This window comes from Semicossyphus pulcher, unplaced genomic scaffold (assembly GCF_022749685.1).
Source record: "Semicossyphus pulcher isolate SPU_LCO1_2020_fin unplaced genomic scaffold, fSemPul1.0.p SCAF_9, whole genome shotgun sequence".
NCBI lineage: Eukaryota > Metazoa > Chordata > Actinopteri > Labriformes > Labridae > Semicossyphus > Semicossyphus pulcher.
The window spans coordinates 18,459,431-18,484,110 of record NW_027211770.1 but is presented as its reverse complement, the minus strand read 5'-3'; the positions used below and the strand labels follow the sequence as shown (position 1 = coordinate 18,484,110).

The window sequence follows — 24,680 nt, the reverse complement described above, 5'->3', positions numbered from 1 at the left end:
TATTCATAAGCGTACTAGAGAAGCACAGCGAACAAATAAGTGACAGTGGATAACCTGATTATAACGTTAAGGTAACTATATTTTAATTAAATGTTCCGTTCACTTCTCTTTCGACGGTGTTATATTTACCGTTTGATTTCCTTTGCTCTCTGATGAAAATCTCAGGAAAGTTTTCTTCCAAGTAGTCCCGTTGAATCGCCACCCTCTGGGTGACAAAACACTACAACTCCCGTTACTGTTTTAAAGCAGCACATCGCCATGATTAGAGTTTCCCTCATTATCCAGGTCAGTCGTTTGGTATTTCTGTAAACTACATTACCCATAAAGCCAAGCCTAGTCAAGGAAGTTTGACTCGCGTTTCCGTGGTCACCATGAGATCGGTCCGCCGTTGGTTTCCTGTTGCAGTTAGAAGAGCGGCGTCGAGACAGACTGGGAAGCCTGAACACCACCAACTACACCAACCGCACTGTACAATGAAACTGTTAGCAATTCCTCCCTCTCTCAATATCCGCTTCGTCACGGTTTTACTGCTGGTAAGCATTTGTATTTCAGCATTGGACAGGGTATTTAGCTCATTTTAGCCACAGGACCAAGCTAACCTTAGCAATGAACGTTAGTTAGCCTGCCGCTGGATAGTTAGCAGCTAGCTAGCTGCTGACATGAGACGTGGCTTTTAAAGTGGCTGTGGTGACCAGCGAGCCTGCTCACTCTCTGCTGGAATTGCAGTTATTCAGCAGGTTTATTGTAGAGGCATTTTATCTGGGTTACACCAAACAGATACTATAACTAATCAAGTTATCCAACTGCAATGTCAACTTAGCCGGTAGTGTTGAGAATGTTAGCTACATTGTTACAGCTTAAGTTAACTTAACCATAATCCATCTTAACGCTGTACAAGAGAGATGTTACTCGCATAACAGACCTTCAAAATGAGTTGAGGCTGTACTCCTGATAACTTTGTTTAGGAGCAGTGAAGCGTCCAGTTAGCATCATCAGCTACATCTGATTGACAGCAACGAGACAATTGCTAATTGCTAGCATGGTTAGTTTAACGTTTGGTTTATCGAACAGGTTTGTCTAATGTTTTTAATAATGCCTTGTCGCCGTTATTATACGGATACGTGTGTTTATTGAACGACTCTTGGTGTATCTGTATGTGTCTCCGGATGATGCTCGCCGGTTGGTGAATTCCTCTGTTGTGGCTCATTCTGATTGGCTGACAACCCGGAACTAGATAAAGAGAAGCAGTTCTGCTGGTGTGAGAGTTTGGGCCTGAAATGAAAACTTTAAACTTCTCTCCGAGCTGCGGATCAGTGTAAGCACGTAAACTGTGGCGTCTAGTATCAATTTTCAGCTTGCACAGCGATTCCCCCCCCCCAGTGCTGAAATGGTTCCACTTTCAGAGGGGAATTAGTTTTTTTTTTAACTGTAGAACCGAAATTATTAATTGATTAGTTTATCAAGAGAAAGTTTATTAACTTTTAGCAACTTTTTAAATTAATAGTTACTTCTTCATATGATTTTTATGAATGAGCATGTAACTTTCACTGCTCACCGCTTCTCAAATGTGAGGATTCACTGCAGATCATGGGCTTATAGATTTGCAATGGATTTTGGACACGGTTTTAAAAATTATTTATCCAAAGACGTGATTGAAAGATAATCGATAATAGAAATATTATTTAGTCACAGCCATATTTTTATATCTGGAAACCTTTTAACAATATGAAACTAAAGGTAGGACAGTGGCGTCGACTCTGAGAAGTTCAGTTACATATTTAAGTTTCCCAATATCCAGTTAAACATGAAGCAGTGTGAGCTCTTGCTGTTTCACTGTTCACACATAAAGTTGGAGTCTTCCTTACAGCCAATATTTGTATTTTGTTTGTCATACTTGCAAGGATGATGACACCTTATATCCTGTTTGAAAAGGATCATGAGTCGGCAAAGATCCAACAGATGGATAGTGAGTGCAGGCACAACTGTAAAACATTTTAATGTAGAAGCGTTAACTACAGTGCTTACGTCAAACAGGGTCATTGGGCGTCATTGTGCTGCAGAAAATATTGGACTGCATTTGCGTTCTTAATGTATTTTTAAGTAACAGAGATAAAGAGGCCTTGTTTGGTTTTGACATCTGCATTGTAAAACATATGATCTTTCATGAAGGAGTTCATTCAGGCCATTTTTTGCGTCTGTTTTTACGGATTGCACACGGCACCTAACCAATACTGGTGTTCTTTCCACTCCTTCACCCTCAATTAAACGCCATGTTAGCCCTTAAAATTTTTCTGTGCTGATCTCTTTTATGTGGGATTCTTTTATATGGCGTTGCAATCAGATCTAGAATACAGAAGTTCCTTGTTGAAACATTATAACTAAGAGCTTGTTCTTTTATGAATTAACCCGCAAGGAAGATTCAAGATACAAGATTTATGTTTTAAAACATAATTCTGTTCCCCAGGCTAATGTTGCGTCAGGGATATTTGATGATGATTTTTTACTTCAATGTGGAAAAAAGAATAATATGCTCGGTGACATTTATGATTTTGTGCATTTAGTCATGCAATGGTTCAAATCCAACCTCTGTATGTCATTGATTAAATGAAGTGGAAAAACTGGATCTCTAAGAAACCTGAAGCACCTTGCGCAATATACAAAATGGAATTTCTTTGGTATCTTTGGCTTGTAGCATTACAACGGTCCCAGCTCAAGCCCATGATCTCCAGCAGATAAGTTGTCAGAGAAGAAGTTTGTGTACTATTACTGTGTGTAATGACCTTATTATTTGAGTAAAGAGTGACTGAAAGAATATATGCAAACACAGCACATGCAAAGTACACTACAGTGGAGTAGAGCCAACATTAGACATTTGGGTAGACCCGGGGCTGCCGCACCGAGGACTATAGCCTCTGTAAATGGTCGCCGATTTAACCACTGAGCCAAACCGGCACCCTAGCTAGCATTCTATCATAGAGTTCAATTATCTAGGTGGAGGTAAAAAATGTGCTCTGTTGAAGTCGAAATTTTTTTGCTCATTTCATTAAAGCAGAGAGGTCAAATCTCAACAGCTACCGGACAAATAGGAAATATTTAGGAGAGAAAACATGCTCAACATTGCAACCAATCATTGGTGTAGAGATTTGTTAGGTGGCTGGTGAAAATGTAAAAACAGTATAATGCTCATTTAACTATCTCCTGTTAAACTGGGTTATGCTGGGAGTCATGAGAGTATAATTTGCATGTTGCTCCGCAGCCATGCACAGACCAGAGGTTAAATTGTTTGCTGTATATTTAGCTCTAGTACCAGGAAAAAGTGCCTGGTTAAACAGCCTGAGGCAGAACCACTGGAGAGATTACACCTCTCAACTTTCCAGGGACACATTCAGGTCCCACTGGAAGAGTTGGAGAATGTTACTTGTTAAAGTGACAACTTGGGTGCTCTACCGCTCACCCAATCCCTAACACACCAACATAATTATTTAATGCAGCTAGAAATAGGGCTGGGCGATATGGCCAAAATCCTATATCACGATATTGGATAGGAAATCTATATCACGATATTGGATAGGAAATCTATATCACGATATTGGATTTTTCATATCTCGATGACAATATATATCACGATATATCATGTTTTCTGGTAATTTAACAACTAATTAATTAATAATTAATAAACAGCACCTCCTTCTATGGTTCACTCCCACATGCAACTATTAGAACGTCAAACATGACGACTCTGGTTTTGTGACATCATGATAGACACGATACAGAAAAACACACGCAATAGATATTTTCATATTGTTTTAACAATATATATTGTCATATTGCCCAGCCCTAGCTAGAAATATTAAGTAAAATAAATGTAGTACTGAATATATTCTACCTTGCTAGGATTGCTGGCTGGTTAACAATGTGTAGACTTGTTGGCTCACTCAGTGTGTAGTGTTTTTAGACCTGAATATACCGTCTGATGATCAGTAAACTTTTCTTATCTTGGTCAGATATCTTAAAAATCTTTCCTCCCTTCCACCCCTGAGATATCTCATTCAGCATGTTTGTGTTTTGATGTCTGATCTGCCTCTTCTTGTGTGTCTGTAGGCGATGGGCCTCTCTACTCCCGGAATAGGAGAAATCACCAGTCTGGACTCAGGCAACATTGATGACATCCTAAGTAAGGCATCTCCCTCTAAAGTATCTTAAAGTAATTGTTAGAGCTTTTTGGAAATACAGTCATTTGCTTACTGAGGGTGGAGGAGGAGGTGACCAGTACAACTCTCAAGTCATTCAGAATAGAGCTACAGCCAACAGCTGTTTGGCTTAGTTTGACGTGAAGCACGCGTAAGGGCTTAATTCATTGTTGTCCTTTCTAATCTAATTCTCAGTACTGAAGTAAATATTTTCCAAAATGTTTAACTAATCTTTTAAAGCTCATTCAGGTCCCACTATCTTTCTTATTTGTATTGAAGAGATACATATTTATTATACTGTATAGTTACCTCTGCCAAGCATGTTGTGCTTTTTTTAGTCCACTTTAATTTGTAAAACTGGAAACTGGAAGAACATAGCCAGCTACATATTTAGTTGTGGGTTGAGTGTGAGAGTTTACTCTTAGTATCTGCCTCACCCATTACTGCAGGCACTACATTTCCAACATGCGCCCCAGAAATTCTTCTAATATGAACAACATATGGTTACTTAAATATCTGGATTGGCTGGAATGTTTTTTTAATTCATTATTTATTTCTGAAAAGTCCCTGGTTACATTTCACCAATAGGTGCTCTAATGACCACGAGTTCAGAGGTCATGCATTTCTGTTAATAAGGTGCTCTATAAGAGTTTTCTTCCTTTCTTTTTTCCTTAAGTGACAGAAAGATTAGCCTTATTAATTAAATGTACTAGCAAAACATACATTCCTGAGTGTATTCATGTATGCGTAGAGGCGTATATTTATTTGCTGTTTGTGTGTGTTTCCTTGCAGATAATGCTGGGGTGGCATTAGTGAATTTTTACGCAGACTGGTAAGTCTTTCGTTTCTCGCCCACAGCCAGCGGAGCTCGTATATTATGTCAAGGCTTTTTTTAAAAATTGAGTTCCACATGTTGCAAAAATTCAAATGTGTAAGCTATCATCCTGAGTAGAGATTTTGTTGAACATTATTTATTGTAACATAAATACCCCTGACTATAACAGCTCCGGATTATGGAGCTGTTACAGTCAAAAACATTTGACAACATTGTCAGATACCTGCAAATTGTAATAAATCCTTCTGACCTCACACACTCCTCTCACACCCTTAACAGGTGCAGGTTCAGTCAGATGCTCCATCCAATTTTTGAGGAGGCCTCAAATGTAGTGAGGGAGGAGTTTCCTAATACCAAGCAGGTGGTGTTTGCCCGTGTCGACTGCGACCAGCACTGTGAGTATACTCGCCCAATTCCTAACAGTAGCACCAAATCGCAGCATACAGATGCAACTAGCAATTAAATACAATTTATGTGTAATATAATTGTATTTATTTATGAGGTCACATATTTCCAGATGTATCATTAATTTATTTGATCATCAACCAGAGTGTTTATTTTTTATAACAATGTGAATTGAGGACAAACTTTTATAGTAATTTAAGAACTAAAATGTATTTACTAAAATGTAATTATAATATATTTAATAATGAATCTGTTATCCAAAATTGTATTAGTATTATTATTAGTATGCAGGGTGGATGCTGTTTATGGTGATCTAATGCTCTACGCTGCTATAACTCCCTCATTCTATATACAAGAGAGAAAAAAAGACACACACACACTCTCTCTCTCTCTCTCTCTCTCTCTCTCTCTCTCTCACTATATTTGATGTACATATGTACACATAGATGCCCAGCACACAAAAGCACAGCCACATAAACCACCAGCCTCAGCCTTTTGAGATAAAGCAAATTAAAGAGAATTATTGATGACCTGCAAACTGTTTGAAGACTAATGACAAAACTGCTGCTTCCTGTGAAGACGGGAGGCTTAGAGACACCCCGCAGGGAGATTGACACCTGCCACATGCACACACTCACACACTCATTCACTGTGTGCAGAGAGAATATTTACTCTTGGTGGGGGGCAGCTTTCATGTGGGAGATCAGAGCTCAGAGCTGACTGAAGGCAGTGTTTTCAGAGTGAGGTTTAACCGCCGGTCTCTGTCGCCGCTCTGCTCCTCATCCACCCGTCCCCATGTGTTTTTACCGCGCTTCTTCCTCTTCATCAATTGATTTGTCCTTCTTTACTTCTCTGCCTCTGTGAAGCGGACATAGCCCAGCGGTACCGCATTACCAAGTATCCCACGCTAAAGTTGTTCCGCAATGGGATGATGATGAAGAGGGAGTACCGGGGTCAGAGATCTGTGGTGGCCATCGCAGACTTCATCCGCCAGCAGCAGGTCGACCCCGTGAAAGAGATTCATTCACTGGAGGAGATAAATGCTTTAGATGTGAGTTGCTAAACCAACAGTATCTAAAAAAACACAATTGTTATTGTCATTGTAAAATAAAACGCCACATTTTTTTCTTATTTACAGAGAAGCAAGAGAAACATCATAGCTTACTTCGAAACAAAGGACTCCGAGCATTACCACACATATGAGAAAGTTGCCAATATCCTTCGTGATGACTGCACATTCCTCGGTGCCTTTGGGTGAGACATGGCACCTTCTTTAATCATTCAAATGAAGCCCATATGTATCTGAGACTTGTATTAACTGATTTACTCTTACAGCACCGTATCTGAGTCTGAGCGCTTCAGTGGAGACAATATAATCTTCAAGCCTGTGGGGGAGAGCGCCCCTGACATGATCTACCTCAGCTCACTCAACAACTTCGACCTGTCCTTCGCCTGGGCGCAAGACAAGTGTGTGCCTCTGGTCAGGGAGATCACCTTTGAAAATGGAGAGGTTTGTCACATGCCTTTTCTTAATGAGCGTTAATATGACAGCAAATTTTAGATGTGTGAATCTGGACATGTGGCTGCAGGCTACACATATACATATTTCCTACCAAAATTAGCGCATTGACGCGGGTTTTACAGACCCGGGAAGACCCGCTTATAGATGCCAATTGTGCCTTTTCCCTTTGCCAGTGAAGTATACTCCTTTTGGCGATAATTACCTGGGTCTGCTGAAGAGTTATTTGCCCCGGGTCTGAATGCTGAATGCTAGCAGGTTTTTTGACCAGTGGGAAAGCAGCTATAGACATTTAAACAACATTGTATAGGGTTATCATTGAGTCTGTTAAAGCTCATCTGCTGAACATCTTTGTGTGTTTCTTTGTGTGTTTTCAAGGAGCTGACAGAAGAAGGAATCCCTTTCCTCATCTTGTTCCACGTTAAAGAAGACACAGAAAGCTTAGAGAAGTTCCAGCATGAAGTGGCTCGCCAGCTCATCAGTGAGAAAGGTGCGTTACCTTGTGAATTTCAGTTATTTGTTTCAGCCAAACATCCGTGTATAGAAGTGGTGGTTATGACATCGGTATCTCCTCTCCAGGGTCTATAAACTTTCTGCACGCAGACTGCGATAAGTTCCGCCACCCTCTGCTCCACATTCAGAAAACTCCCGCCGACTGTCCCGTCATAGCTATCGATTCATTCAGACACATGTACGTCTTTTCCAACTTCAAAGACATCGAGTAAGTATCACCTTTTTACCTTCTCTATATAATGATTTAGTTTTGCATAAGGATGCAATGTAGTCCTTAAAAGGAGGAATTTAACAGCTGGTAATTGTTTCATACAAAAATAAAAGACAAATAGAAATGAAAACTCCACTAATGCACCTGTAATTAACAAATGAATCATCCACATGTCAAAGCAGTCTGATGCATTCAGCATTCTTATGGACATTTTTGGGCAATTATTACCTGGTGCTCATAGCGTGTGTGAAATTGTTCATAACAAGGTCTCCTTAAATCAAGTTAATTCCGTTATACACACACACATACACACACAAACACACACACACACACACACACACACACACACACACACCACATAATCCAGTGTGCACACAACACTAGAGAAATGTCACACCTCCTAAAATCTGTCCTTTATGAATGGGCCAGGACACCGGAGCTAATGTGACATGATTTGGCACGTGCAATAAGTGCTAAACTAATCCAGTCTAATCTAATTTAATCGTATTTATTCTGCCCCCCACTAATCTCCCCCCCCCCCCCCCCTCCCCAATCAGAGTTTGATCAGATAGACAGAAGCCCTGAGGACTGACCAGCCCTCCCCAACCTAATTACATCACATCACCACTGCATGTGGCACACAGCTTGTAATTATATTAGTGCAGTGTATGTTATATATATATATATATATGTGTGTGTGTTTGCATGTGTGTGCGTGTGCATGCTGCTCTGACACACAGGGTTAGCTGTGACTGGGGACCAGCTCCGCCTGTGTGATATGACAACAGCTCATGACCTGTCGTTAATGAGCGCACTTCACAGGACAGCATTGATGTGGATTAATGCTGCTTCATGACACGTCTGCAGGGACTAATGTCCTCCGCTGCTGTTTTGTCTCACATCAACTCTGACCTGCTCTGTAGTTCCAGCAGGTCCGTCTGTATTGCTGAGTTCTGTGTGTAGGAATGCCTCTGTCAAACACACATTTAATGTGGCTTATGTAAGAACCACTAGTGCAAACACACTGACTTTAAATATTCCTTCTTCTAGTGTTAGGGTTATTTTTACTGTGTAGTCATTCAACAACACTAAAAACAAACAGTACTGTGTTTTAAGGTCCCTCAATATAACTACTGTTAAACGTTTTATCTTTTCGTTTGATGGTTGGAAAAGCAGAATATAACGCTTTGTGCTCTTAGGTAACATTTTCTTGAACAGGACAGAAAGGACTGTAAGGCCCTTTGGACATTAATTATGCAAATAATTAAATCTTCATCAAACCCACCTACTCAGGAACAGGTGGCACCCATCAAAATGAACTGATTAAAGTGATAATCTCGAAGATTTTCATGTAAATAAATGTCTGTCACTATCTATCGCCGAATGAGGAATCACAATGGTGATTGAGCCCGTGGCCCACTGGTGAAAGCCTTTGCAGAATTACAGACTGGTCTGGTGTCTGGTGCGACTTTAACAGGAGAAAGTCACAAGCGTTGCCCAGTTAGTGACGCGTTTTCCATCGGCCAGCAGTGGTTGGTCTGCCAGAGAGGGTAGGTCGAGCAAAGCGGCTGCTTTTCCGGTCAGTGTTGCGAGTAAACAGTAATCTACTGTGGCTGAACAAACAAAGAAAAGATGGATGACTACAGATACAACTTCAACAATAAGTGAAAATCCAAAGAAACACATGTGACACTGTTTGAATATCTGGGAAGTGTGCTCCTACAATTACCGTTTATCGCCAAAGGTGCCGCCAATTAGAACGAAACTGAGATCTTTGAGATGACATCCTTAATATTAAAAGATAGTGTTTTTTCCTCAGGTTCCCTGGCATGCTGAGACAGTTTGTGTTGGACCTTCACTCCGGAAAGCTCCACAGAGAGTTCCACCACGGCCCTGACCCCACAGACATCACACCTGGACAGGTCAGACTGGTTCAGTTTTCACAACTAAAAGTTTTCACATCTTTGTGAAACTTGACTGTTTTAAATTTGAATTTTCCCCTCAGGAGGACACGGCAGGAGAAGTGGCCAGCAGCCCTCCAGAGAGCTCATTCCAGAAGCTGCAGCCCAGCGAGACCCGCTACACCATCCTCAAACGGGAACGTGACGAGCTGTGAGCCTCTGCGGCCATCCAGTGATCCTGTGACTCAATGCCGCGCCCCGGGGTCAGGGAAGGGGTTAGGGTTGGGACAGGCCAGCGGGACAGAACAGCAACACCCAACGCCCTTACTGAAGAGAGAGAGATAATGAGATTGGGAATGAAGAGGAGGAGAACAGGAGGAAAAAGAGAAGAAGTCCACGACACAACCATGTTGGGATAACCTATATTTTCATAACTCTTTCACGTACAATTTTTATTTTGGATCAAAAGGATGGGGTAAAGAAGAAATCGTGTGCGGGCAGGGGTTAGGGGCATCAAGAGAAGTGTTTTTACTTTTATTTTTTGGAGCTTGTAAATATGTTTGTGCTACGTGGGAGTCTCATTGTCGGTCTAAATTAAATACAGAGTTTTCTTTATTTTTTTTTCCTTTCTTTGACATCACCCGGCTTTTTGTAGAAAAAAAGAACCCAGAACAGTTCCTTCACTCCAGTCGTACGGTTCTTATCTGTGGGTAGTTCAAGCCTGATAGGAGATGCTTGTTTAGTCTCACTGACCTCATGGCTGCATCTCAATATGACCAACTCTAGTCTAATTCATTTGTATAGCACAAGTTATAATGATATGCCTGTTTGAAGTAGCTTTACCTCCATATCTTCTCCACACACTCTCTGAAGGAATAGAACATATTTTGAAATACTTGGTGGGGGGTGACATAATTTTAAACCACGACTTGAGACAGAAGATAAAGAGACAGAGCTACTCCAGCCTATTGAGATGCACCCGCCCTCCCCCTCTTCCTGGTACTAGATGGTTGTAGAGTATGATGTCTCTTACGGTGCTTTTAAAAAGTGTTGCCCCCTTTTGACCATTTTATGTGTTATTGTTTTATAACACTGAATCCTAGCGGTTGTAATTAGGATTAATTTATCAGCAGTGGAAGGTTAAATTGATGCAGCAATTTTCACTCAAATGCATCTGCGACTATATATGTTGATTTTACAGCAGACGAGCCCAAACGTAAGGCCAAACCTGCAGAAGAAAGGCTTTAAAAAACCAGAATGTGAATGTCTAGGATTGGCTAAGTCAGTGTCCAGACCTGAGTCAGATCCAGCATTGGTGTCATGACTTGATGTCCGGATGTGCAAAGCTGTTACAGTCCTAATGAAGTAGCCCCCAGGCTGTAACTGCTACCAAAGGTGCCTCTATTAAGTATTGAAGGACATGGATACTTATGCAATCAGGATTTTAAAAAATTTGTGCCCAAGTCCAATCTGTAGAAATCTTTTGATCAGCGTCTTAAATGCTGATTTTCCTCCACTTCTGTGAAACAGTCAAACAAATCAAGTCAAAGTGGGGTGGATACCTTTAAAGGCACAGTATCTGCTGTTAAACCTCCCAGTTGTGACCCTGAGAATCAAATCTTAAAAATGGTGTACTTTGACATGATGATGGATTTCTCAAATGGCTGTTGTTTCTGCTGTTAATCTGTTGATAAATGTGTCATCACGCTGGGGGGGGAGAAAGGACTACAAACTTCCTGGTGCTCCAATATCCGAGAAACAAGGGAGAAAAAAAAACATGTCATGAAGGTTGGAAATTTAAAGTCTGCCACTTTATACAAGTTCTCTTAAAAAAATGTGTTGTCTCTTTTTATGTCTTTGAGGTTTTGGTACAAGTTTGAATCCCCAAGATCCACTGAGCATTAATCTAAAAAGGTGGGAAGCGGATAAAGACGGGGGTACACATTAAGTTTGACTGAGCGTCCTTCCCTTCCATAGAAGCCAACAGATGCCTGCATAGAGACATATCAGCCCACACACAGGAGAGCTACAGGGGGGGGGGAGCGTGATGCCATTTCTAAACCAGTCATCTCAGAGGGGAGGAAGAGTAAAAAAGTAAATTAAAAACCATTTTACAGGATCCTCTGTGTCTGCTGTTTGTATGTAAGGTGTCATTTACTGCTCTGACATGAATGTTGAAAAAGGAACCTTTTATTTGGCAGAGACCAGGTACAGTATAATCAATACATGGCAGGTTCTCCCCTCCAGGCCCTGAGGGGATCTGGACGGTGGCACTTTGGTGCTTTTAGTGCAAAAAAGAAGTCTAGTTATAAACAGTATAATTTATACAAACATCTAAGCAGGAACACTTTCATGTACATTATTAAACAACACCACAGTGAGTCAAAAGAAGACTCTCTTCTCCATACATCGCTCTTACTCAAGTCTCAGGAGTACAGCTGTTCACATCAGGATATGCATTGTGCATAATAGAACATTGTGGCATGATTACTGGTACACGTAGAAAAGTTGGTGTAAAAAATGAATCTGGAAAAAGTGAGCTCAAACATGTTAGTGATCACATCTGACAGGACGGTCGGGTCTGCTAAACTGATTTAACTTTATGTGCTCAGGATTTCTTTTAGTAGTGTTAATATCTGCTACGCGTCTGTCAGAATAAAGTACTTAGTTGCGTTCATGTCCTCACAGGAACACCATTCACAGCTGAACATCAAAGCATCTGACTCCTAAATAAGGCTGTTATTAAGGATTACTTTTACAGCAGTGCTTGTTAACCGCAAAGCTTGTTGACAGCTTCTAATACGAGTGTCGTTAAGGCGTGTGAGCGCAGCAGGAGGTCGAGTTTGTGCTTCCGTTGGGTCAGTGGTTATTCAGCAGCTGAGGTCAGAAGGTTGACCACAGCTGTTGGCTCATTTGTCCTTGCTCGACTCTGGTTCTGTCTGTGATTCAGGCGGTGGTGCTGTCAGTTGTTTCATTTGTAGCTCCACCCGGGCTTTGCGGTGTTTCTGTACCAGGTTTCCTCCTGCGAACCCTAATGCACCACCTCCCAGAGCAGCAGCCACCCCTGCAGCTTTGAACCCAGCCAGCAGGCCAAGAGGACCTCCTAATACACCGCCCAGCAGCGCCCCGGCAACCGGCAACACCGCCAACTTGTACCCCACCGCCTAGAGAGAGACAGGAAGAAGAGGTATGTTGTTATTAAACGCACATACACACACCTTCGGAGGACTTTGTGACTTCAAGACAAGTCTGCGAGAGAGTTGGGACGCGTCTTTCCTTTCATGATCAGACATCGACTCACAGAGGGACGAAAGAGAAAAAAACACAAACAAGCCTGCAAATGAAAATCAACCCTTCCACCGCTGCATCAAAGCCTTTTCATTATCTGTATTTAGGAGGAATCAGAGAGATGTGGCCTGTGTGTTATTACGGCTGCTATCATCAGAGAGGAAGGTGCTTTTTGCTGATGACAATTAATGACACACACACACACACACACAGGCGTTTGAGCACGGACACACATTTGATAAACACTTCACCATTAAATTAATCTACGTAGTTCAAAAGCCAGCGTCGCTTGTCCCCACCCCTGTGGCAGTCGAGGAAATTTTAATTTCATCTGAGCTGAGTTAAAAGGAGTCCGGGCGCAGGTTGTAGAGGATGGAGGAAATGTGTGTGTGTGTAATGTGGTTCGACCTGATGACAGATTACAAGCTTTCAAACACGTTCAAACATCTGACATCCCTCTCATCTGCTTTATCTCTGCACACCTCCCTCGTCTGATGTGCAGCCCACTACACCGACCAGCAACCGCACAGAGTGGTCAACCTTTGTTTGAGTCGCCATTTAGGTGAATTTAATTATAAATAATCATTACAAAAATATGTTTTATTATTAGTTGCATGTGTTATAAATGTTAGGACTACATTTCAAACCTACAGAAGCCCTAGGCGGACATGCGCCCATACATTTTATCTACTCTGTTTTCCCGTGATAATGACTTCTTTCTGGTTGTTTTCTCAAGATCTCGACTTACTATTTATCACTAGCTAACGATGTGGCACCAGTGTAACATCAGATAAACATAACTTGTATCCCCAGAGTTGCAAAGGCACAAAACGAACATAGAAATAGGCTTAACTAACCTTGTGGTGGTCTGTAACATCACAGTGACCAGCCTATTGTTTTGTTTTCTTTATCTTGTCATCACTAGAAAACAAGCTTTGTTATCTCAAGACAATGGGCCAAATTAATCCGTTATAATTGAAAAACTCTGTTATCCCGAGATATCAACTGAAATTAACTCGTTATCAGGAGAAGACCAGCTTTGTTATCCCGGGATAACTAAAATGTAAAGTCAATAAAATGTACGGATGCATGTCCGCTAAGGGCTTCCGTACAAACCATCAAAGCGGCAGTGCAGATTTTATTTAAAAAATATATTTTTATCACATTTTTAATTGTTACCTGCCGTGCAGAGTTTAGTTGTATTTGTCTGTACATAATTCTGAAATTCTACCTTCTATTCTTCATCAAAAGAGGTGAACCACAATCAAAATATATGAAATCCAATAATAATAAAAACAGTTTCATCCCCATTGCAATAAACATTCTGAACTCTGAACGTTGAGGATTAAGCATGGCCCTTATGCATGAAATGTGTTCGTCTGTATGTATATCTATGTTATATGTTTAATGTTGGAACCTGTACCAAGCTGTACTGAAAACTAATTCCACCAGCCTGGCTGTGTGGTCATTATAGAATCAATTAAAGAATCAATCAACCAATAAGATGAAAGCCAGTTTTATCAAAAAATAAGGGAGAAATTAGGAATATCTCATTTACTTGCTAAAGGTCACTTTGACATGTGGATGGGAGAAATTAGTGATCCAACCAGAGTCGAGAGTTTTTCTGACTGTTACTTTACTCATTTAGTGCTGACAGAAATCTCAGTTACCAGGGATAATTAGTATTTGCATGCCTCGACACCACTGGGCGTCATTGTTTTTTTAACTTTGATGAACAGTAAGCCGTGTCTGATCTGTGTACAAACAGCTCCGAGAGAGTTTTCTTTGCTGTCCAGTATTCGCATTTACAAGTTTTTCTTTCAGCACACAGAATTCACAGCTGTGTGTCATCAACCACATCTCTCAGAGCGTGTAATTACAGTCTAATGACTTCACACCTCCATTATGTTCCTAAAAGTGTGAGCACAACAAAGATCAAAATAGAGCATTTCTGACTTTTCATTTAACGGCCGAAAATACTGCGCAAAGTTAGAAAAAGTATTTTTTTGTTGAACAGCGTCCGTCCGTTTGTGTGTAAGCGTGTTTCTGTCGCAGACGTACAAAAACAGGTGATTCATTCTGAGTAAAACAGACGAAAAGTTCAACATTTCAAGTGTGTAATACGTGTGAAGGGCACTGAGTTGTCCCTCTGAGTTACACTCAGTGTGTAAGAGTGAACTGAATTGATAATGGAAGCTCGAATGCTGCTCTTGAAAAACTATTAAACAGTCATTCAAACCTCTCCTCAACGGTACACACGCACACACACACACACACACACACAGACTCTCTTGTCACCTCTCTATCACTCTTCCTCCCCTCCTCTCCTCTCTCTATTTCCTTAATTGCAGCTTTCCTCCGTATTCGAGCCGATCAATAGGGACAAACGCTGTGGAATGGCTGGGAGGCAAAGTGCCATCGATCTCCCCATCTCCCAAACACCACACACACACACACACACACATCAGATCATCATGACACACACACACACACACACACACACACACACATACGTATACACACCTTCCCCAGGCTCCTGGTCCCCTCCTCCACGTTGGCAGCGGCTGTGTTGACGTTGTCCTCTATGCTGTCAATCTTCTCCTGCTGGGACTGATGCACAGAGGTTACACACACACACACACACATTAACACACACGCTCAAGCGAGCAAGTTCCCCAACATATACACACACAAACGTGTGACAGAGCCGCCTCCTGTCGTGTAGTACGCTTTTGTATCTGCCAGAATTCTGCTTCATGGCACAAGTTAACACAGGAAGGGTGTGAGAGTGTGTGTGTGTGTGTGTGCGGAGGCTGCAGGTATATTCAAAGGAGATTTCACTGGGGGTGGGGTCATATGCCTTGTGTGTGTGTGTGTGTGTGTGTGTGTGTGTGTGTGGCATTGTGTAGATCTCATGAAATATTCAGAGTGGCAGCTGTCTCTCTCCATGTGAGGGCTGGACGGACACAGTGACCAAACAACAACCAGAGCACTCTTCTTCTCCCTCTTCACCTCCTCTCCCTGTTTCAGCTCCTCACTCTGAGGTACAAATTATTTGTACCTGATCAATCACAGTGCACACCTTCTTGGGTCGTCTTTTTAAAAAAATGTAGCCGCTGCTATCAGAGATTCAATGATATTTTGGCTGTAATGAACAATTTTGGTTATAAAACATAAAAAGGCCAAGATGCTACACCTGTACCTTTTCATGTATTTGTTCAACTGTTCAAAATAAAAATAAATTCAGGTTACAGTGATATAAAAATCTAATTCTCTCATTGAAGATGCTTTAACCTGCATGTATTTTGCATAAAAGATTACTAAAGCGTGGAGCCCTCATGGTTTGAGGGTGAGGAACCTGAGGAACACCAGCAGTTTAAGTCCTCGATGGGGCGGCCCCGAGTTTGACTCCCACCCTCGGCCAAAATAATAATAATAATACATCTCTATTATTATTATTCTATTAATAATCTTTGTCATATCTGTCCCTTGGCGTATCCTGTCAAATCTCCATTTTTGCTTAATGGCTAAAAATAGCTACAAAAATAAAGACACTATTATTCCATAATTGGAATAGTTGCTGATTATTTTTCTGATGATCAACAAATCAAATATATTTTTGCAGCTTTAAATGATCAGAATATTTTTCTGTAATGTGGTCGTAAGTGTACAGCCTGGTCTGATTACCACATCTATGTCTATTTTAACACTTGACAACTCTGCAAACTCTCCTGCTGATAAAACGTTTGTGATTTAATTTAACAACTCATTTAATGGAGCTTGTTGAGAGAAGATTTGTATTGAAGACGTTTTATTTTTCTAATCATTTCATGGCCTTTAAAGCGATATGAGAAATATCAACACAGTCAAAGTAAAATAGTGCTAAAATAATCTTTTGGTGCATTCGTGATAATTAAGTGGTTTATTAAGCAATAATAAAATACATATTTTCACATAACAGCCTGTGTCGTGAAGTTGTGATGATCTTAATCAAAGACACTTTTGTCGAGCTCCTCGTCAGACTACGTGCGCAATTTTAAGACACATTTAGCCTCGGTTTATTTGTGACGGGCATTTGCTCCTTCTGTTGGAAATATAAATCAGTTATTAATGATAAAATCTTCAATAATTTGAATACTGTATTAATCGGGTTTAACCCCTGAAGGAAGTATAATCACATTATTGGCTAATGCTTGTGAGAAACACAGAGAAGAACCTACTGATGAGAACACAAACATCGGAACAGCCACTAACATGACGCAGGTTCAGAGGCAGACACAACCACACACTCAGTCAGTGTTTCCACTGTGGCTGAGCGCTGGAATATTACTCCCCTAACGGCGTCTTTCACCCTCGAGACACCACAACAACATGTCTATGCTCTTTCTGCCCCCCCCACCCCCCTCGTGCTTCTATTTTTTTTTTCAACCTAACTACATCCTCCCTCTCTCTTTCTTTTTCTCTGTTAATCTCTCCCTGCCTCTCTCTCCATCCCTGAGGTGGAGTGATAATCTGCGCCGTCTGTTCTCCACCTGCTCCGATGTATCCCTGGTTCCTCGCCTCTCCCCCTGTGGACAACCCGCCGTCCTCCCTCGAATCCTCCCACTTGCCCTCGTCTACTCCTCAATCTCTCCCCCTCGCCTCGGTGAAGGGCCTCTGGGGCCCCGGCCGCACTGAGCTGATCTGTGTAACCTCCTCTCACAGGAGCCTTACCAGGCAACAGGAGCGCACATGGTCAAATACACACACCACTTCCTGGAAACGCTATAGGCAGACGGCTTCTGCCACATTGTTTTTCGCTCACAGGCGTAGCTGTGCACACATGTATGAAGAGAAATGCATACAGTGTGCGAATGTGAACGTGGCAGCCGGGGAGCGCACAGAAGAGTTGATGCTCGCACTCACATGGACGAGCAGAGAGAACTCCGTCACCAGACCGCTCAGATGCTTCAGATCCTGGGAGAGAAACAACAACAGATTTATGTCTTTATCACGCAAATCTACATCCACAGTAGATCAAGATAAATTCAATATAGGCCCCTTTAAAATTAAACATTTTGACGTGTCACAGTAGGAAAAGTACAACACAATCAAGTATTCTTTTGAGCTGCTTTGAGCAGTATTGTTCACGCTGTCACACCAAAGCCATCGTTAATATATATTATTAACAACAGTGCTTTTCCTACTAAGACAAGTCAAAATGTCTACTGTGAAAAAGGCATGCTGTTTGACATGTTGCACTACCTCTGCTTTCATAATGTTTCAGCTATTATGTAAGACGTTCTTTGCATTTTGTTCTCTTTACATTTTTGAGAGACAAAGAAATTACACATGGCGGCTATTTGCAGAATACAAATTGACAGTTACAACTACAGAGAGCAAGACACAATCATTGCTGTGTGTAAGTATAAATATATCTAGTCAGTATCCTGAGGCATAGACTTGTTTTTTATTCTTGTAAAAGCTAGTATAATACTTAGTATTAATACTTAATTATTCAAAAATTACAATCACTTCCTTTCTTTATAATCACTAAAAGGGACAGAGGGAGTGTAAATATGAAAGACAAAGCTACAGATCAGCTAAGGGTGGAGCAGTGCCTCCCCAGGTTAAATATGTGCTCTGGTCCAGTTTTAATTGTTTGTTTTATGCTAGGAAATAAAGTTTAACTAAGATTCTCATGTGTTTACCAAGACTATGCTGTTCACCTTATACTCGCGTATCAGAGAGATGGATCGTAACAACCAGTGAAGCGTTAAAGTGCTTAGCAGCACCTATGGTGATAAACGGTAATTGCGGGAGCACACTTCCCAGATATTCAAACAGTGTCGCATGTGTGACGTCCACGGTTGGCTCCGGTTGTAACTCCTGATTTTCCTCGCTGACGGTCGCTTTCCTTTTTAGACTGTTTGCCTTCATCTGAGCGTCGAATTTGTTTCTTTTTCACATATTTTTGAAGTTGTATCTGTAGTCATCGATCTTTTCTTTATTTGTTCAGCCATAGTAGATTACTGTTTACACGCAACACTTGCAGAGACCGGGGGCAGCAGGCGACCCATGTATAGAGGCTACAGTCCTCGACGCATTGATCGCAGGTTCGACTTCCGGTCTGCAGATCATTTGGTGCATGTCATCCCCCACTCTCTACCCACATATCCTGTCTTTCTTTAGCTGTCATGTCTAATAAATAATCTTAATCTTAAAAAAAAAAAAAACACTTGTAGAGACTGGAAAAGCAGCCACTTAGCTCCGCCTACCCTCCCAGCAGAACAACCACTGCTGGGTGATGGAAAACGCATCATGCTTTTTACGCAAAAGTCACAAAACAGACAGGCTTTCATCAGTGGGTCATAGGCCTCATTCAGCGACAGACAGTGACTTAATCGACATTTAATTAAATGAAAATCTTCAACATTATTACTTTAAGCAACGAGAAAACCTTTTACTGTCTTAAATACAGCATGATATCCACACTCTATGTTACAAGTGATGTCCAGAACATGAGCTTATTATATCCTCCAAACATGCATACCTCTTCCAGGTTGTCCCAGGACTCTGCTGCACTCTGATCTAAAGGGATCTCTGGAAGTTGGAGCTGAATTTGCCTGCCAGACACCGGCTCCTGGCCCAAGTCTTCATCAGCACTGCTACTGCTGGACACACCGCTGGATGGTCGAGTTGTTGCAGGCTGAGGCACCGGGTTAGAGTGCAGAAGCAGGAAGTCTTGTGCGGCGGCCGACGCTCTTTCTCTGAATGGCTTGACAAGCGCTTCCAGAGGGGCCGCGTCTTCAGCGCGGACCCGAGCGCACAGCTTCTCCATCTCTCTGATGTTCGCTCTCAGCTGCTGCAGGGACACAGAGAAGAGGCAGGTTTACAAGTCATACCTATAAAATAAATCTATACTTCCATGTTGCCTGGTATCAAATTAACACAGGGCACAAAATTCCCAACATTAACCAAGTCTTTCTTTAAGCCTGTTGAAGAGAAATGATCATGCTGACCGGTCCAACATTCAAGCAGGTGTGTGTGTGTGTGTGTGTGTGTGCACAGAGGTCTGGGCTTAATAAGGTTCAGATATGAGACCGGGGAACACAAGCCCCCCTCATCCCATCCCGTGCCCTGAGGGTGACAGGAGGATTACATCCCAGCCATCAGCCCTCCAGGCCGAGGCACTCAGGCTCAGGGGGTCAACGCACTACCGATAACACATTCTGCTAATTACACTGCATGAATAAACATACATGTAGACACTTTTCCTCATGTGCATAAACTGAAAAACACACTGATTAACACAGAGACAGTCTGCTCAGGCTCCAAGCTCAGACACAGACAGAGCAACCAAACACACTCAATAGCAGATACTCATGATAGATCAGTCTGCTCCCCTGTCTCAGAGTGTATATGGGGCTACTGGGTCTGCACGTGCCTTTTTTCTTGTTGGTTAGCTACATGCTAGGCTAGTGGGAGTGTCAATGTCAATCAAAAGTAGGCGTGACAATAAAAAGACTAAAACCAATAAATATCTACATTCTAACTTGTTTATCTATCTTCATACACTATAGAACATAAGCACACACACACACACACACGTGAAGCAGAGTAGACTATGCCCTACTCTGGATTAACACCATGAAGACACGGGAAAGCACTCGCCGCGTGTCCCTGGGGTTCGCAGGGTAATGGTGAGAGGATAGGTGTGTGCCTGTTTGGAGTTATTTCACCTTCAGAGACATGGTGGCTTCCAGGCAACAACATCCCCTGAGGCATTCACACCCACCATGTGAACAAGTAAGCAAGTACTTACACACACACACAAGAGAACGGTGCGTTTGAGGTTTGGTGGCAGCTCTTTTTCTTGCCCTGATTTTTACAGAGTGCTTTTCTATACAAAGAGTTAATTTCGATTCAAATATGTGTCCAAGCATGAGCAGTATGTGTTTGTTTACATACAGGAACAGAAGATATATTTTCTGGGCAAGCTAACTATTTTTTTATTGCTTTTAATGCTTTTAACCACATATCTTTGCCTTCATGAGCAGATGGAGTAGCTCAGATGTCAAGGAGATGGTTAAGTTGTCATCATGTGATGTTAAAAATAAGTTCACCCTTAAATGATGACTGGCCAACTCCATCGGCTAAGATTAGAGAAGAAAAATGTTACAAAGCATCAGAAATGGCAAGTAAGTTGGACTTTGTGTTCAAAATCTTGAGATAAAAGTTTGCTTTGTTGACTGTGGTGTGGCTGGGTCCAGTCGGCCAGTTCAGACAGGGAAGTGTTTTCTATGACAGTCAGGTCTTTGATGGATGAACCTCGTGTTTTTTAAATGTCAAGACAATATGTAAGAAAATAATTCCCTGCAGTTGAAGGGTCATGCTTTTTTTCTGGAATTTCAAAAGGCAATGAGTCACATCAGCATCCAAACAATCCTCGCATTCACATATCTGCAAGGCTCTGACTTCTGTAATTTAGCAGATTCCTCTGTGATGACTTACAAGCTGGTAGTTATGAATGTGGAGTTTTGCGCTATGAAGACATACAGCTTACTGGTTAACAACATGAAGAGTACAGAGTATTATCTTATACCTGGACAGTTCTGCTGGCATTGATGTGCTCCTGATGAAGCCGCTCCCATTGCTGGCTCTGTTGGTACTGAAAACACGAAGCAAAAACTTTCTGTTATCCATCTGTGTACCGGAAGTGACACCGCGGATGTGAGGGTGCGATCATGTGTTGGAGCCAGATTTCAGCCGTCACCTTCAGTATGTTATTGTGGTGTTTCTGCAGCCTCTCCAGGTCCGTGGGTAGAGCCACTTTAATGAACTTGTGGATTGGTGCCTCCAGGCGCCTCAGTGTCAGCTTGTTGCCTTCCTCTGCCATGTGTCCTGCCGACTGCCCACTGCCAACACCTCTGTGTAACTTGGACACTGCACCTGCTGAGCCTTATCTCACTGCCCCCGCAGAAATACCAGCAGAGAAGGATTTTAATAAATACGTAAATCAAATGAATAAACTCAGTGACGCATACAAGTTTTTGCCCACACATCTAAAATTGGCATTTCCATGAGACTAATAAAAATTAGCATGCCACCATCCTCTTAGTGAAAAGAGTAACTGAAGTATGACTTACTGACGACAAAACTACGCTAAAACGATGACTCGATCAATCAGTTACATTTTTATGCTTTTCAGGCCAAAAACTAATCAGAAAAAAATAATTAAGAGATGAATTAGAAATGTAGTCAGTACGTTATTATTTTCATTATTTGATGAATTATTGATAAGTTATTTGGTCTATAAAATGTTAGAAAATTGTGAAAAATGTTGATCAGAGTTTCACAAAGCCAAACATCCTAAAATGTCTCGTTTTGTTTACAACAAAAGACATTCATTAACTTAATTCATATGAATTCATTAACTGTCACAGGAAAGTAAAGAAACCAGAAAATACTAACATTTAAGAAGCTGGGATCTGACCATTTAGCCCTCTTTTCTCCCCAAAAAACATCAAAATAGCTATTTCTATTACTCATAGGGTTATAGTAAACAACATTAATAATTTGAGTGCATGTAAACGTGTAACGTGGAGCAAGAAAGCTGTTTAAAGATCCTGACATAACATGTTTTTTTATTTCTGTCATTCTGGTTTCGTGACACAACTTTGATCTTTCGTCTTAATAGAAACTGATCATGTTCGCACGCATACAGCGTGACAACAGCTGCGTATGTTGGAAAAGTATGTAGATGAACGGACTAGTAGGGCTAGCTAGCCAAGTAACATCAAAAGCTAACAGCTAGCTAACATTTAACTAATAGTTAAAGGATATTAGCCATAAGTTGACTCAATAACAAAGCCTGAAAATCTTGAAATCCTTTTCTCCTGCCGACAATGAGTCAGCCTTACGAAACTTAAAGAATACACAACGAGACTTACCACTGAAAATATGTAAACAAAGCCGAGGATATAATTTATATTCGCTGAAGATTGTTGTGAGCCTCCATACTGAAGAGAAAATTAATTATTTCATTTCCTAATTTTCAGCATCCCCTTCGGTTTATTTCAGACACTTTTGTTGTTTGTAAACAACTCTCTTCCCAGTGCGTCCACGAATAGGTTCCGACCTAAACCAGCACCCACCGCACATTGTGTTCCTCGTCGTCACCGTGCCCCCTGACATCCTAATGACACGTCTTGTGATATGTGAAATGATCCTACTGGGATTATAAGTGTTTATCCAACGTATTGACTCTGTTTGCTCTTGTTGTTTTTCACCAGACAGGTACAACATACAAAAGTAACAGTAAAGAGTCCTTAATTTTGTTACATACAAGTAATGGAAAGTAGTTTCTATGTAAACCAGTGGCCTGAGGCAACTTTCGTCGTTGATTCAGCTGTTGAATATTTTCTTGATTATTCGATTAGTTATTTGAAAATAGTTGAAAAATGTTGACAAGTGTTTCCAAAAGCTTACGATGTTCATGATTGGGCTATTTAAATCTGGCAGCTGGGGTTTTGCTGAGGGTCTTTGAACTTAAACAAACCTACAATCCTGCTCCAATATGAGGTCAAAATTATTGAGAAAAGGTCTTTCCAAAGGGGTCGTGGGTTGACTACATGTGATGACAGCTATTAAAATGAGTGACCTTTAAAAATGCATCACAATTACTCATAACAGCTAGATTTTCTAATAATGTGGAAGTAGCACATTTTTGAGGTGTGGCCCCAGACCCAACTACCTTTGATGACACAGGTCTGATTATTATTTAATTTTGCTTTTGACAGTTGGTTACTTGTAGAAAGAGTGACAATTTCGTGGAAAGAAACATTGTGATATATTGTGAAATGTTTGTCTGTGTTGTGTTTGGGAGAAATTCATAGACACAGAGTTGGGGTTCCCCCTCCTCTTCTCTGAGATGAGCCGCTGTGAGTGGGTCTATTGCATGTTTCCACTTCCCTTCCTCACCACCTTTTACCTTTGACATTTAGGCCAACCCCCCACACACTACTCCTTCAGCGGATGCTCCATGCGAGGGGCCACAGTGAAACACAGTCCCCAGCTACAGGGGATTTCCCCTGGTACCATACACATGCTGTGTATGTGTGTGTGCGTGTGTGTTTTGTGTGTGTCTCTCTGTCCACTTCCAGGGGACTCCCAGAGCTGCGTCTGAGGGGGAAGAACCAAGCTGACAGTGATTGTGTAAATGGCAAGTCATCAAAAATGTTTGGGTCTGTGTGTCTGCTCCTGTGTTTGTGCTAGTGTGTGTTTGAATGTAAGACTCAGGAGGACTCAGGTGCTGGTCGTTTCAGTCTAATCCAGGAAGTTTGACAGCAGGAGAGGAAGCCAGCAGGGAGCTCTGTTCATGTCTTACCTCCTGCATCTGATTGTTTCTAAGGCAGGTGTGATCGGCACGTCCTGACAGCTCACTGGATATAAACCTTTTTACCCAGCTGACATCTTGACTTGACTTTTGTCAATAACTTTAATGATTGCTTTGCTTGTCTATGAGCCGTTATTAAGATTGCCAGGTCCCTGAAATTGTAGCAGCTAAATGGAATTCAGCCCTTTGTGATTGTTTTATCTTGTTTTCCCTTCTCTGTCATGTCAGCATGGCTTTACATTTGCAAAGTCTTAAAGGAGTAATTTTACATTTCTGAATGGATTAGAATAAGTTATGAACCCACAGCAAGAAAAACAGCTGCTTGTAGACTGTGTGTGTGCGTGTGCATATGCATTTGTGTTTCTGTGTATTTATGTTCTAATGGGACCTCTAATTAAAACTCTGGAGGTATCTGCTATCTGTCAGCACTGATCGATCGGC

At 41.5% G+C, this 24,680-nt stretch overlaps 2 protein-coding genes across 2 annotated transcripts; one reads left to right on the top strand and one right to left on the bottom strand.

Annotated features, from left to right (window-relative positions):
- Positions 1-404: 404 nt before the first annotated feature.
- erp44 (endoplasmic reticulum protein 44) lies at positions 405-11,686 on the top strand. Its single transcript, XM_069657084.1, has 11 exons — positions 405-533; positions 4,102-4,174; positions 4,983-5,022; positions 5,305-5,420; positions 6,297-6,481; positions 6,569-6,684; positions 6,766-6,940; positions 7,328-7,439; positions 7,529-7,670; positions 9,493-9,595; positions 9,679-11,686. Exons 1-11 carry the CDS (start codon positions 474-476, stop codon positions 9,787-9,789), a joined length of 1,233 nt encoding a protein of 410 aa, XP_069513185.1. The 5' UTR covers positions 405-473; the 3' UTR covers positions 9,790-11,686.
- Positions 11,687-11,748: 62 nt separating this feature from the next.
- On the bottom strand, positions 11,749-22,975 carry stx17 (syntaxin 17). The gene is made up of 7 exons (XM_069656292.1): positions 22,795-22,975; positions 21,618-21,811; positions 21,447-21,512; positions 19,395-19,706; positions 17,768-17,818; positions 15,386-15,472; positions 11,749-12,738 (listed from the first exon to the last, which is right to left on the bottom strand). Exons 2-7 carry the CDS (start codon positions 21,738-21,740, stop codon positions 12,484-12,486), a joined length of 894 nt encoding a protein of 297 aa, XP_069512393.1. The 5' UTR covers positions 21,741-21,811; positions 22,795-22,975; the 3' UTR covers positions 11,749-12,483.
- Between the last annotated feature and the right edge of the window lie 1,705 nt (positions 22,976-24,680).

Bases quoted from the DNA above. Each gene is read 5' to 3' on its own strand.
- stx17 (XM_069656292.1), bottom strand. From the start codon at position 21,740: ATGGCAGAGGAAGGCAACAAGCTGACACTGAGGCGCCTGGAGGCACCA. The intron at 19,707-21,446 runs GTATAAGATAAT...GTGTCCCTGCAG, and splicing joins ATGCCAGCAGAACTGTCCAG to CAGCTGAGAGCGAACATCAG. The intron at 17,819-19,394 runs GTATGCATGTTT...TTTCTCTCCCAG, and splicing joins CCTGGGACAACCTGGAAGAG to GATCTGAAGCATCTGAGCGG.
- erp44 (XM_069657084.1), top strand. From the start codon at position 474: ATGAAACTGTTAGCAATTCCTCCCTCTCTCAATATCCGCTTCGTCACG. The intron at 5,023-5,304 runs GTAAGTCTTTCG...CACCCTTAACAG, and splicing joins GTGAATTTTTACGCAGACTG to GTGCAGGTTCAGTCAGATGC. The intron at 7,440-7,528 runs GTGCGTTACCTT...TCTCCTCTCCAG, and splicing joins CCAGCTCATCAGTGAGAAAG to GGTCTATAAACTTTCTGCAC.